General features: G+C 34.9%; 2 protein-coding genes across 10 annotated transcripts in view; one reads left to right on the top strand and one right to left on the bottom strand.

Moving 5' to 3' along the window:
• The window catches only part of NRBF2 (nuclear receptor binding factor 2), an 89,913-nt gene that overhangs the window by 73,814 nt on the left and 1,888 nt on the right, over nt 1-14,211 (top strand). The window lies entirely within an intron of this gene.
• JMJD1C (jumonji domain containing 1C) overlaps nt 1-14,211 on the bottom strand; it is a 316,251-nt gene that overhangs the window by 31,957 nt on the left and 270,083 nt on the right. For 7 of the 9 annotated variants that reach the window (XM_059899599.1, XM_059899594.1, XM_059899593.1 and 4 more), the window contains 7 exons: nt 13,579-13,684; nt 11,155-11,279; nt 9,699-9,842; nt 9,415-9,601; nt 7,615-9,299; nt 5,163-5,335; nt 2,688-4,897 (listed from right to left, as the gene is read on the bottom strand). In XM_059899599.1, coding sequence (XP_059755582.1) covers nt 2,688-4,897; nt 5,163-5,335; nt 7,615-9,299; nt 9,415-9,601; nt 9,699-9,842; nt 11,155-11,279; nt 13,579-13,585 — 4,531 coding nt within the window. In that variant the 5' untranslated portion in view covers nt 13,586-13,684. Of the gene's footprint in view, nt 1-2,687; nt 4,898-5,162; nt 5,336-7,614; nt 9,300-9,414; nt 9,602-9,698; nt 9,843-11,154; nt 11,280-13,578; nt 13,685-14,211 lie in introns of those variants that run through there. The other 2 variants (XM_059899595.1, XM_059899600.1) reach the window with 2 other exon arrangements.

The following is a 14,211-nucleotide window of genomic DNA, read 5'->3' on the forward strand; positions in this document are numbered from 1 at the left end:
GAAAACTGAGGAAGAAAATAAGAGAAAAATACATGCTAACTTTTAATCTCTGATATGCCTTCACCTTAAAAATATTTTTTGAGATATAGAAATGAACTATGCTAACAATTAAACCACTCATTTTGTGTGTCACAGGACTTACATTTAAATCTGATGGGAAATTTCAGTACATAAAATGATGTAAAAAATTAGTCACGGAAAAGCATCCAACTTTTAATTATCGGTAACAAAAGGCAACAGATATGAAGATTTTCTAAAACAGCAGATAAAGCAAATTCTATTGTACCTGGCTTTAGAATGTACTAAAAACTATGATATGCATATTTGTGTAATAATTATACATGTATAATAGTCTATGCAATAATATTACATTGTTTAAGTGCAGACTTAACTCTTTTCGATTGACTATGACTGATGACAACCCCAATGAACATTAAAAGGATAAAGATAATATTTAATCCATGAGGGAGATAATCCACTCAGGTTTAGAATTTATGAACTCCCAATTTAGAGAACTTTTCTAGATAGCCCAGAACAAAAGCAAGTCAACTCTGCCCATAATTAATAGATGGCATTTAATAGTCACTTAATATTACTTTGGACTTGGGAATAAATGGGACTTAAAATAGCCTGTCTGATGCTAAATGTTATTTACTATGTAGGGGAGATTTGACTAAGCATTACAACTTGGAGGGGGAAGTGCTGATTCCAGTCTTTGTCTTAAAACTTACTTGGGAACATGTACATACACAGTCTCAAAACGAAAACAGAATATGTACTTCATTAAGAGTTAATTTTATAAATTTAAGTTCTCAAGAATATTCTAAGTGTTAAAAGCTGGAAGAGTCCTATTTCTGTTTTCTGTAAGTTTAACTCCAGTATTTGAATACTCGACACCAAATGTTTTGTGAAACAAAAGAGAAACAATTATTGACCACACTAAGCTTCTTGAATTCACTGGGGAAGTAAGCAGAACACATGACAACACAGTATGCAATCCAACACTCAAATAAATGGCACGCATCCTGTATCCTTCGTTGTCAACCTCCCTCTCTTTCTTTCTTCTTACTATGTTTGCATTTCAGTCTGTCAGCCTGTCTCTAGTTGAGCTTGTTTTCCTTTGTTCTTTCACTTTCTGTCCTTTTCTACGATTCCATCCTCCTGTTTTTCTCTCCTTCACTTTGCCTCTGGTTTCCACACAGGCATGTGGGAAAAACCTCATTCAGTAAAAAGGCCCAAATAAGAGCCTTCAAGCATCCAAATGCTTGTTACAGTACTTCTTGAATGTCCACATTGTCACAGATATTTCATATATTGTATGTGGATGAATACATGGATATAGTGAAACTATTAACTGCTTTCTGCCTTGTGCAACATACCTAAAAAAAAATAAGCAAACTGAGAAAAACTACTTCTAGAGTAAAAACATACAGAAATACTTTATAGTGGATATTACTAGCAAGTATCACTTATTCTGCCCTGTCGTAGCCACAAATGAAATATAAATATTATCAGTTTTGAAACTTTTACTTACTATGGAAGTTCTTCTTGAATATAGAAATGAACAAACAAAACCACCAATCCCGTTTTTATTTAACTTTTACCCGTTGTTAAGGACTGCTTGAATGAGTAGCATTATTAGTTAAATAGAAGGTAATTTCATTCTTTTCTTTTCTTTCTTTCTTTTTTTTTTAAGGTTTTCAATTTTTCTCCAGATGACAAAGGGTGAGATATGGGCTACATCCACACTACTTCGAAGTAGTTCTCTTCTAAAAGTGGGACTTAAAGGAAGTTTTTGTGAATAGGAATTCTTTTTCAACTATTATCTTGTTATAGGTAAATACCTAATACAGGCATACCTTGGAGATAGTGTGGGTTCAGTTTCAGACCACCACCATAAAGTACACAAATTTTCTTGTTTCCCAGTGCACATAAAAGTTAGGTTTACACTATAATGCAGTCTATTAAGTGTGCAACAGCATTATGTCTAAAAAACTATGCATGTACCTTAATTTAAAAATAGTTTATTGCTGAAAAAGGCTAACCAACATCTCAGCCTTCAGTGAGCTGTAATCTTTTTTCAATAGTAACATCAAAGGCCACTGATTACAGATCACCTAAACAAATATTATACAGTAACGATGGAAAAGTCTGAATTACCAAAATATGACAGAGACATGAAGTGAGCAAATGCTGTTGGAAAAATGGTGCCAACAGACTTTCCTGACACAGGGCTGCTGCAAACCTTCAATTTGTTTAAAAAAAAAAAAAAAAAAAAAAGACAATATCTGGAAAGCACAATAAAACAAGGTATGCCTGTATTAGAAATCCACTTTTAGTGTATAGCTGTAACTGCCTTTTGACAATTTTTAGAAATGGTCAAAATTCTGAATAACTACTAAATTACACACTGGGTTTTTGCCAACCTGAGTGCTATGTAAAAACATATTTCTACAAGTCTCTTGAAAATGGAGAAATATTGATAGGTCTTCTCTCATTTCCTCTTACAGGGTACTTGTAGAAATGAAGAATGTAGAAATGAAGTCAATGAGCACATACATTACACCAGGGCATACAAATGAAGTCAAAGATGCCTTTAAGCTCTCTAATTTTTAGAGAACACCACCATTATTGCAAGAACTTACAGCCCATTTTACTTGAGATAAAAGAGTAATTAATTTACTTACCACTATTATTGTTGCTCTGCAACTTCAATTTACTTTTTTCTTTGGCACTCCTGCTGAGAACCCCATTGGGTTTTAAATCTTCTTCTATTTCACCTTTTCTCTTCTGAAGATCATTTTGCTTCTTTTTGTAAGTTGGCTTAGGTTGCCTTTTAGTCCTTTGCTCTGATTTGCTTTCACTTTCGTCTGAATCTCCACTTTCAGAGCCAGATTCATAAGTTCGTTTGGCTTTTCTCCTATTGACTTTATCATCTTTTACAAATTTATCAACTATGATCTTACTATCTACACTATTTTGTAGATCATTCGATGTAGAGGCTATTAAATTGACAGAACATGGCTTAATAATTTCTGATACAGAATTCCCTGAATTTTCCATTTTATTAGTATTTTTATCTTCTTCTGAATGTCTCGTAAGCCAGGCCTTTTTCAGTTTAGTATGGTAGTTTGGTTGACTTGTCTGGGATGCTTGCCCATTTCCTACAGAGTTTGCTTTGTTAATTGTACTACAGACTACAGTGCTATCCAAGAGAGGGGAGGCTGAAGATGTCTGATTTTTCACAGCATTAGGCTCAGTCTCACTGACATTACTACTTTTATACTGAGCTGCAGCCAGTGCTGCCTTGTGCTTTTTTAAATGGATAAAATCAGTTGTGCCTGAGAACCCAGAGCTGGATTGAACAGCACTTCCTGTCTTACTACTGGCTGGTGTAACTGGAGCTGTCGTGCTGACCCTGCATTCTTGTGTTTGAGCCACTGAATGACTGACACTTTTCGAAGAGGTACATTCTAAAGATTTAGAGGCCAAAATGGTATTTGATAAAGAGTAAATTATTTCTGAACCACCCCAGCTGGAAACACTGGTGGTAGTGGCAGCAGATGTGAATATATCCGTTTTGGTATTACACATTGTATTTACAGCAGACATGACTGAACTGGGAACACTGCCCTGTGAGACAGCCTGAAAGTTTTTTTCGGATTTTATGTGAGCACTGTCTGAATTCACACTTGGCAGAATGATTCTTCCACTCTCTCCAGCTTCTGCTGATTTGAGGCAATCTGTTTGATTTGCCCCAATTGAAGATCTTTCACTAACTCGATCTTTGGAAGCTAACTGCATTGCTGGCATGCTATCAAGTTTTGTACTAGAAGGTGGACGTACAATGACAGATGCCATAGCAGCCTGTGACTTTCCGCTGCTTTTCTCCACATGCCATTCAGCTTTCTCTTTGCTGAGGTTATTATTAGATTTCCACATTTCTGTCAAACTCTGTTCAGAAGAACTCTTAAAATTTGCCTGAGTGTCTTTAGGCTCAGGAATCAGAGTTGGAGGCTTTTGTGATTCTTGAACCTTCCCACCAGCATTTACGGGCATCACTGGAGTTAATGTTGGAGGGGAAAGGCTACTATAGCTGCTTTCCTTTCTCTCCAGGCTATGATGGATTGGTGGGTGAAATACGGGTGCTCTATGCAAAGCAGGCATACTCCGGAGTGTATTTGTAGAAGAAACTGTCAAATGAGTAGGACTCCTACAATCATTTCTGAAAGTTGTTACTGAGTGAGAAGCAATTTGATGGGGAAGATGTTCTGGTACCTTGCCTACTAAACCTTCACTTTCCGGTTGGTGTTTAATCAAAGGTGGAGGCTTTGAAAGAGATGATATAAACGAAGTCAGAGTCTGAGGGTTAGCTGCTGCTGCTCCAAGGGTATTACTCTGTTTTTCAGTGTAAATATTTGAAACCTCTTTGGATGGGTATGACCTTGGTGGTTCATTGACCACACTATTAGACAATGTAGTGAAATAGTTACTTTGAGGCAAACTCTGAGGCACTGAATGCTTCATCTTATAAAGATCTGATACTGAACATTCTACATCTTTGTCTTGTTTGATGACATGGCTTTTAGGGCTAGAAGATGATGGTGCTACTCTGGAATAATTCTCTCTGTCACCCTCAAGGCCCTTGATTTTAGTTGTAAAGGGAGCAACATCAATACTTTCTTGAAGAATTCGACGGTGTTCCTCCTTATATTTGTTTAATCTCTCTCCAGTCTCCTGGGGTGGTCTCTGTAATTGATTCAATACAGGATCCACAAAATGCCTATGCAAGTGACCATCTTTTCCCGTCTGTGACCTATTTAGATCCAGGTCATTTTTGGCTGATGTGGATGCAACAGAACGCAATGGTTCAATAAAAGCTTTCCTCTCCAATTCTCTGCAAAGAAAATACACGAGGGTTTCTGTAAACACTTTTTCTTGTATAATACAAATATAGCTTCTATGCGTTACTATTCTATCATAAAAGTGAAACACGACTTTGCATGTGCTATAATATTATTACGAAAATTAAAGGAATATAAAAACAGAAGAATAGTACTTACTATTATTCAGCCTAGTTTTAAGACATTTGCTAAAATTATCTATTTATAAACTGAATTAAGAAAAACTATAACACAAGTTTTAAGCATTGGTGAACTTACTCTTTATGATGATCTACTAAACATTTTGTCAGTGGTGGACTGGAATGTGCTGTAATTTTAAGAGGCCGATGAGGCTCTGCGCTAGAAGGTCTGACAGGAATGTGACTAAGTAATCCAATACCATCTGCTGAGGTCACAGGGGTCGGCTGATGTAACCAAGGACTGGGAGAATTCTATCAAAACAATTTTTAAAAATCATCCTTCAGTTACTAGAAAAAGCTAAACACAGTATCAGAGCAGGACTTTAATAGTAGTATATTTATGAAGTATGTGACATACTAATATAGCAGTATATTTATTAAGTATTTTATGAGAAATATCCAGACAAATAAGTAACTAACATAGTTATATGGATTTTTCCATATGATGAAAAAAATCAATCAGCATTAAAATAGTAATTTCCAGGGAATTCCCTGGCAGTCCAGTGGTTAGGACTCTGCACTTCCACTGCAGGGGGCCTGGGTTTCATCCCTGGTTGGGGAACTAATATCCTGCATGCTGTGTGGCGTTGCCAAAAAAAAAAGTTATTTCCAGAAATTTATTTACTGATTGCAGATCTTGAAATCATTGCCTTTAACTTACAAATGATGTACAGAGAACCTAGCTTTTAAGATTTCCTAAGATTCTAACACCAAAAGACTATATGCTGCTAATAGAAAAAAACAGAAAACATGTTGCTAAAATACATTTCACCAGATTTCGTCAAGTTTATTTGCCAATTTTTCTTGTCAAAAATAATTTTTCCAATGTCATAATTTATTTAGATTTGGCAGAAAATTACATTTTCAAGACACATTTGTACTCCATTTCACTATAAGCTATAGATGCTGTTGGACCATTAAACTTGGAGGTGTGGAGGTACAACATAATTAATTTTTTTAACATCAACATGCTGCCTTTCTCATAGTTAATATCTAGTGACATTGATCTGTATGTTGACACTTACAACTATCTAGTTACATGCTTAAGGACTGTTTCTATACTATGACTCACTGAAATTCTTCCAGAAAATGCTTTGTTGAGTTATACTGTGTTGAATCAGATATTGGGAAAATACAATCCTTTGGTTTTACCAAAGGGCATACATTTTACATCTCAAAATGATAATGTGAAAGCAGTAATGATATCACACCAAAGATATGCTGCTATAAAATTTCTTAGATTAAAAATATACATAAACCTCACACAAGAAAAAAAAATATATATATATACATGTACATAGGATCATTCAAATATATGTTTAAAATAAGGTCTCAATTCTATAAGATCCAGAAATCTGAAGTTATATAGATTACAAGGGTACCTGTATATACCTATATACATATAACAGAATATTACTCAGCTTAAAAAAGAAAAAAATCCTGTTACATGCTACAACATGGATGAACTCTGAGGACATTATGCTACATGAAATATCGTATGAGTCCACTCAAATGAAGTATCTAAAGCAGACAATCATAGAGACAGAAAGTAGAAAGGTGGGCGCCAAGAACTTAGGGGGAAGGGGAATTAGTGTTTCATGGGCAGAGTTTCAGTTTTGCAAGATGAAAGAGTTCTAGATATCTGTTGCACAACAATGTGAATATACTTCACACTACTAAACTGTACACTTTAGAATGGTTAAATAAATTTAACGTTGTAGCTTTTACCACAATAAAAATAAATAAATAAAATGTGTTTTGAAAGATTCTGGGGAATACCTGAAAAGCATCCTGGTCCACGCCAAGGATTAAGTTGCCTCCTAGAGTTTAACAGTGACACCCAATCCCCCAGTTTTCAGAATGGGGCTGGTAATGCCCTCAACAACCATTTCTTAGCATGGAAATTAATCTGGCTGGAAAAACCACACAGCGCATGAAGGAATAAGAAAGAGCCCTGTCCCCCACCTTCAGCAATACTTTGTCAAGCAGAGAGACGCTCAGCCCCAACTTCACTCCCAATATCAGGATTCTCCAGCCTCGGCACCCTTAAGAGAACTAGGGGCTTAGAGAGTCATAGCTTGTAGTATACATCAATATAATGTATCTAACTGGGAAATATAACAATTTGTCTTTTAAGAATAACTTGATTATACATATCAAGAGCCTTACAATTTTACATAAATTTTATATCCAGAAGTTTCACTTCTAGGAATTTACCTGAGCAAAATAATTATGGATATATTCCATAATTAGTTATGAAGACTAAGTATATTAGAAACAACTTAAGAGGTTTACTTCTTTAAATTGGCTTTTTAAAAAAATAAATAGGCTTTTCTGAGATTTTAGCTTTACAGTTCCAAAGTTACTAAGCATCAAAAGTTTCATCATAATTAGAAAAATAACTGTTTCAAAAATTCTAGCATATTTTATAATAAGAAATCTAAAAAATTAATGGGATATTAATTAATTAATCAACACTTGTACGTATGTTAATAAATATATGACATGAGGTAAACCACAGCTTAACTTACCCTCCTTAACGAAGATTCAGCATTAACTGCATTTTCTGGGTGAACCCACTTAGAAGAAGGCAGACCAAGTCCTGAGTATGCATGTGTTCCATTTGGATATTGCCAAATAATTGGATAAAGTCCAAGCTGATTATATGAAGCAGATGGGTGGGCTTGTCCAAGAAGATGAGGTGACTGGTGCTGTAACAACTGTTGCTGTTGCTGGTGTGCTAGTGCTAAGTGGCTCAAGCTGCTGGCGTGAGCAGTCTCCAGTCGTGGGTGGCCACCGAGTAAGGAGGCAGTAGGCACTCCAGGTAACACAGGAGGAAGTAAATGAGGGTGATGAACAGAATGGTGTGGACCACTAGTCAGAGGATGAGTGTTAATGGTAGGTAATGGAGTTTGACTGGATGATCCAGCCAGTAAGTGGGGTGCAGGACTTAAGGCAGGGTGATGGGTACCTGGATTTAAACACGTTCTATGGGATGAAGAATGAAGAGGAAAAGGATGCTGGCTTAAGAAAGGTGAAATGTGATTAGCTCCTGTATCTGACCCGACAAGAGCAGGATCTCTGTAAACTGTGAAATGCTCATTTTTATCAATGATAAGAGGGCTTTTTGTAGTTTCTAATGTACTGCCTCTAGTAGGAACCGGATGAAAGCTGCATCTTGATAACTCATGTTCTATCTTACTTGCCAGTCTTCTTTCACCAGCAGTTTGGCTGTTTGCAAAAGTGGGCTTAGACTTTACAGAATCCGGGGAATGGTTAATTTTAGGTTTAACAACTTCAGGTGAGGGATTGGATTTTGTCTTGTGAGCATCTACTGAAGTATTAAGTTTAGATTTTATAGTTTCTGGGGGTGGACTTCGTTTATGCAGCTTATCTTCTGTGACAGAAACTGCACTTAGAGAAGATATGTAAGAGACATACTGATTTTTCTCTTTTTCCATATTCAGGTTTTCATTTCCTGAAGAAGCATTCCTAACATTTGATTGGGTTAAATCTACTTTAACTACATCACTGACCCAGCTCTGGTCAGAATCTTGGTTTGCTGTTTCCAAGTATTTTGTATTTGTGACTGAATGTTTTGAATCACTAATGTCAGGGTCCATTTTCTGAAGTGTCTGAAGGCCAAAGGTACTTGAGTTTTCCTGAGCCACCTTTTCCGTAATAGTGTCATTCGTAATATCAATAACACATTTTGGTGTGGGTGGTCTGGATACAAACTTCTCCTTTGGCAATAATTCCACCGTATGTGTTTTCTCCATATTGCGTTCCTGAAGAAGTAAATCGTTAGAATTATGATCAGAAAGTGTGGCCTGTTCTGATGAACGGATAATCATTTTTTCTTGAAGCTGAGAGTCAACAGACTTCTGTTTCTCTGTTTCTTCATGTTTTTTATCTTCCTGTATTTGATCCCAGGGAGGCTGGCTATCTATTAGTGTCTCTTCTCCTGCCTTCTCATTATTCTGGGATTTTCCTTCTTCTCCATTTATCTTTGAAGTGTTTTTATTTTTCAACTCATTCTCTGGCTTCTGCTCTGAGGAATTATTTATTATTCTCTTATTTGAATTTTCTGAGTCACTGCTCTCAGAAAAGTCTGAAACATTGTCGGTTCGTAGTCTTTTCATATTTAGTTTCTTTTCATCCTCCTCAGGTTTCCTTCTTTTGTTCATCACCTGTTTGTTTTTACCTTTAGGATTTTCTATAAGATTTAAAAAAAGAACAGTTTTATCTTTCAAATTAATATTAAATAAGTATATTTTAAATGTATTTTTGTTTTATATGTTCTCATGCCCTTTAAAAAAGGTGGGTCCTACCTCCTCGTGCTATATAATCATATTTTTCCTCCTTCATCTTCTCTTCATCTGGTATACTGCTATCTGAGCCCTTCCTCTTATTTGGACGAATATTTCTTTGTTGCTGGTGTGAATTCTGTTTTGGTACAGCAGCTTGGGAGTTCATTGCTGGTCTGGGACTATTTGCTTGGGCACGTGTATAATGACCCTAAAAATAACCGATTAACAATGATTGTTCACTATCTGATCCTAAGTAATTTAAGGGAAAATATTTTACCATAATCCATCACTAACAACATACATACGTGAACAGTGTTGCTATTTTGACTGGCACGAGACCTTCGCCGTGATGTAATGCCAATATTTTCACCTTTTAACAAAGAGTGAACAACATCATCTAGAAAGGTCATTTGAACCATAGAAGGATCGACATTCTGTGGTTCTAGTACCTAATCCATGACACAAAACAAGAACAAAAATTAAATCCAATCAGCTAGCCAATGTGATATTAGGTACAATTTCTTTACTGAGTAGAGATGTTAGAAATCAGTCTGAGATACTGTCAGACTTACAATAAATCAACTTTAACCATTAAAGATAAGACTACTGTTTCACATGCTAACTAAAAATTAAAAAGCAAATACATCTATTGCAAGTATACCTTGCAAAACAAGGATTAGAGTTATTCAAGAGTATATTGCCAAGCCATAAAATGTATTTCAAAAATAAAAAGTAATTTTCAAAAAATAGCTGTAAAATAAAACAAGAAGGTAGAGCATGACAGGAATTCCCTGGTGGTCCAGTGGTTGGGACTTGGCGCTTTCACTGCTGGGGCCTGGGTTCAACTCCTGGTCGGGGAACTAAGATCCTGAAAGCTGCATGGTGCGGCCAAAAAAAAAGGAAGAAGAAGAAGGTAGAGCATGGGAAGCAGAAAAGGACAAAAATCATATAAATGAATAATAATTTTAAAGACAGGTTAAAGAAAGAACTATTTTAAAAACTAAAGGCAATTTTGTGCTTCACTGAGAGGTCAAAGTTTGTTAGCTTTTAAGGAAAAAAATTAAATAAAATTAAATGATATAGTTTATTTAGCATTTTGACTAGAATTTTAACCAAAGCATCTGCATTGTTTATAGAGGGGGTTCTCATTTATTCAGACACCCTCCACAATCCACTCAGGTAGGAAGGTGTAAATATCTATTTTCTGGGGGTAAATACAGTACAGCTTTAAATGATTTGAAATTAAGACTTTCAGACTGTTAACTTAAAACTTCCCATTAAATTCATATCCTTAACATTAACCATATTCGCTATAAAACTTAAGGGAGCATCCCAACTCTGGAATTTGATGTAAAAAGAACTTCAGTGTGCATTAAAGTTTTCATTCGTGGAAAGAAACCATTTGGGAAGTATTTTTATTACTGGAGGGGCAGAAAAGCTGAGACTTTAAGAAAGTTTTAGCTGACCTACTGATAAAAAAAAAAAAAAGACTAAACAAATAAGAGTTTGATGCCTCCATTTCAGGGACTGATTTTATCAGTGTTGAAATAAATTTGGCATCACTATCTCGCTGTGACCTCAAGTGAACTCTATGTAACATCAGACACATTTGAACTTATTAGGATTATTACATGACTGCACCTAGAGATGAAAATTATTTGGTGTCAACCTGTTGATCCACTGTGGGGCGGGGGGGGGGCGGAGGAGAGTCATGGAATATGTGAATTGTAACCATCTCTTTTCAAAAATTGGACTATTTACCTGATCATTCATAACGATCATGGTGCGAGTGAAGAGATCATGATGAGTAATTATGCCAGTAAACCACTGGGTGGCAGAGTCTTGTCTATATACTCTCACTCTGTATCCATTCAAGGAATAAGGACCTTAAAAAAAACACACATCATACATGAGTTCATGGATGAAATGGAAAAGTAATTTGGAACTTGATGTATGAACCTTCTAGTTGTCAAAACTTTACCATAAGCAACTACAAATTTTGATCCTGGTGAAAAAGCTGCCAAAGTCTTAAAACATGCAGAGACTGTTAACTGAATTTATAAACACAATGCTAAAATACCATATTGGTGTACTTTTGGATTAAACTCACTTCTTAAAATGATATCTATATATGTATACAGATATCCTTCAGAAAATAGGTAATGATTAAATAATAAAATATATATATCTGTATATATTTAAATATGTCTTAAAACAAAAGAGAATGGAGATAAAAATTTCTTCAATTCACAGGTACTAAAATGGTATCAAATACTTGAAAGTTTAATAAGAACTGTGGGGGGGGATCTGATGCACCTTATTAATATGATAGTATTATACATTAACAATTTACTAAATGCTTTCACAATTTGCAGATGCTTATTCAATCTTTTGAATCTTATTCAAAAACTCTCAGATCTTTCCCTGTTTATAAAAATTAAGAAAGTGAGGTTGATAGGTTAAATAAATTTTTAAGTGAAAGAGCTAGAACTGAATTTATTTTTCTGATTCCTAGATTGATGCCTTTTCTTCCACAGTTAAGACATTTAACATATCAATCAATGATTTAATGTTTGACAGTTTAAAAAAAAAAACTATGCTAATCAGTCTAAAATATACATCAAATAACACATCTGTAGAAAGTATTCCATATTACCTGTAAATCAAACACATTCATACCTGTAATCTATTATACAAACTATAGTCTTAGAATTTTTAACTATGGAAGAAAAAGACTCCAAATTATTTTTTCTGAATGTAATATAGAAATAGCTTATAGAATAACTCCAAATATGACCAGTTTTCAATTCCCGTCAGCACCCATCTTAACTGTCTTGTTCTACCACCAAACACAATCTGGAGTCTGTCTCACATAATTCTGCTTAGGATGGAAAGGATTACTGCCTTAATGATTTCACCTCTAAGAATATGACAAGGAAAAAAAAGTTACTTTAAAAAATATTAGCCTGGCTTCTTCAATAAATAAATTGAAAGGAAAGGAAGAAAAAAAGAGATAGACGGGTCATATCCACTAATCAATCTGTGGACATTTTTTGGATCCCAGATTAAAAATAAATAAATAAAATAAAAGTCAATCCTGTGAAAAATCATTTATGAGACAAATGGAAACTTGAACCTGAGTATTCAGTATTTGGTATTAAGGAACTATTAATTTTTCAGCATAGTAATGGTATGGTGGCTTTGTTTAAAAATAGAACACAGCAATGTCTGAAAATTGACAGAAATAAATGAGAGTACGGGTGGGGCAGAACCTACCAAGGTTTTATTTTACAGTTGTTGGAACCAGGAGATAGAATATTTCGGTGAACTTCCATGTGCCTATTTCTCTGTATGTTTCAAATTCTCCATATTAAAGGTTTAAAAAATATCTAGCTTAAGAAGAATTTAATAAGTAGATGATCTGCTGCTATAAAAACCCATACAAAGAAAGGCAGCCACAACTGAGATTATCTCTATTAATGCTTAAATTAAATGGCATGGAAGTTGAGGTTCAGATAAACATGGGAATTTAACAAAATTCCTTTTTAAAAACATTCAACCAAATATCAATACTCCATGTATCCATGTCATATTGTTGCGGTTTCACTTCAATTTCACAAAAAGCTTACATTTTCAATATATGATTTTATGACAGGAAAAGAAATCACTAAGAATCATAAAATCTCACTGGTTTGAAGACAAACTTGTAACTTACTAAAAAAAGGAAACAAAATTAAGACTAGTATTGTGGTCATTGCTGAGGAAGGCAAACTGAAATAGGCCACTTTTATCAGATACCAACAGCATTCTTCAAAGGAAATCAACTGTGGCTTTGGGCAACCGTCCACAGCAAACAAAGCTTCCTTCTCCAGGAAGGACACACCTAAAGCACTCTGCAGTATGGAAATTTTCCTGTTAACAAAACACCTGTGTGGTTATAATTTCACTTCAGGCATTCAGCTCAAATTAGTGGTGAAATTACCTCAGTAACTGGTGAAGTTACCAATTTCCTATTGAAATTATTCTGATTTTGCTATTATTTTCCCTGGCCTGTATATAACTCAAAATATTAGACTGGGTCTTCTATTTGTATTGCATATAACTGAACAACCAAAACCAAACATAGGAAATTGCCCAGTTCCAAAAATATATATATATATTAATGCATAACTTCAAAACAGTTACCTTGCATAAAAATCTCCTGAACCTTTTGTTCCTTTACCCAGACTTTCACTTCTTCCTGAAGTTGCGGGTTGTCCCTGAGAACTGGGTTTAGGCTGTCTATGTCGTCCTAGAATTATAGATTAAAAGAAAGGTCCATGTTACACTGTCCTAACATTAATGTTACCAACATTCCCTCCTGAACGTTCTAAGGACTGAAGAAAATTCCTTGATCTAAACGTATACAAAAACGCAAATTCAGAAGTTATAGTTCATTAGCAGTAACATAACAACAGAGCCTAAGAAATTAATCCATGATAAGACAAAAATGTCTTAAGACAAAATTTGAAATTTACTCATTTCAAACTGTTTTGTTTGAACTGTTTGTTTTCTAACTGAAAGCCTTATACAAGTTTTCCAACTGCAAGCCTTATACAAATCACCTTTTAAAGGGTTTCACTGTTAGCAGCAATATACAAACCAAATAGCTTCAGGTCATCTAAAGCTGGTAGCAAACAAATCAAGTTGATTATTTTAGTGACAATACATATATACATAGATGAGTTACCCTCTCCCCATAATACCTAAAACATTAGTTTTAAACTACAAGTCATTATCCACTGTCTTTTGATTTAAATTGATTTGATTTAAATGTCA

Source organism: Balaenoptera ricei, chromosome 16 (assembly GCF_028023285.1).
Source record: "Balaenoptera ricei isolate mBalRic1 chromosome 16, mBalRic1.hap2, whole genome shotgun sequence".
NCBI classification, from domain to species: domain Eukaryota; kingdom Metazoa; phylum Chordata; class Mammalia; order Artiodactyla; family Balaenopteridae; genus Balaenoptera; species Balaenoptera ricei.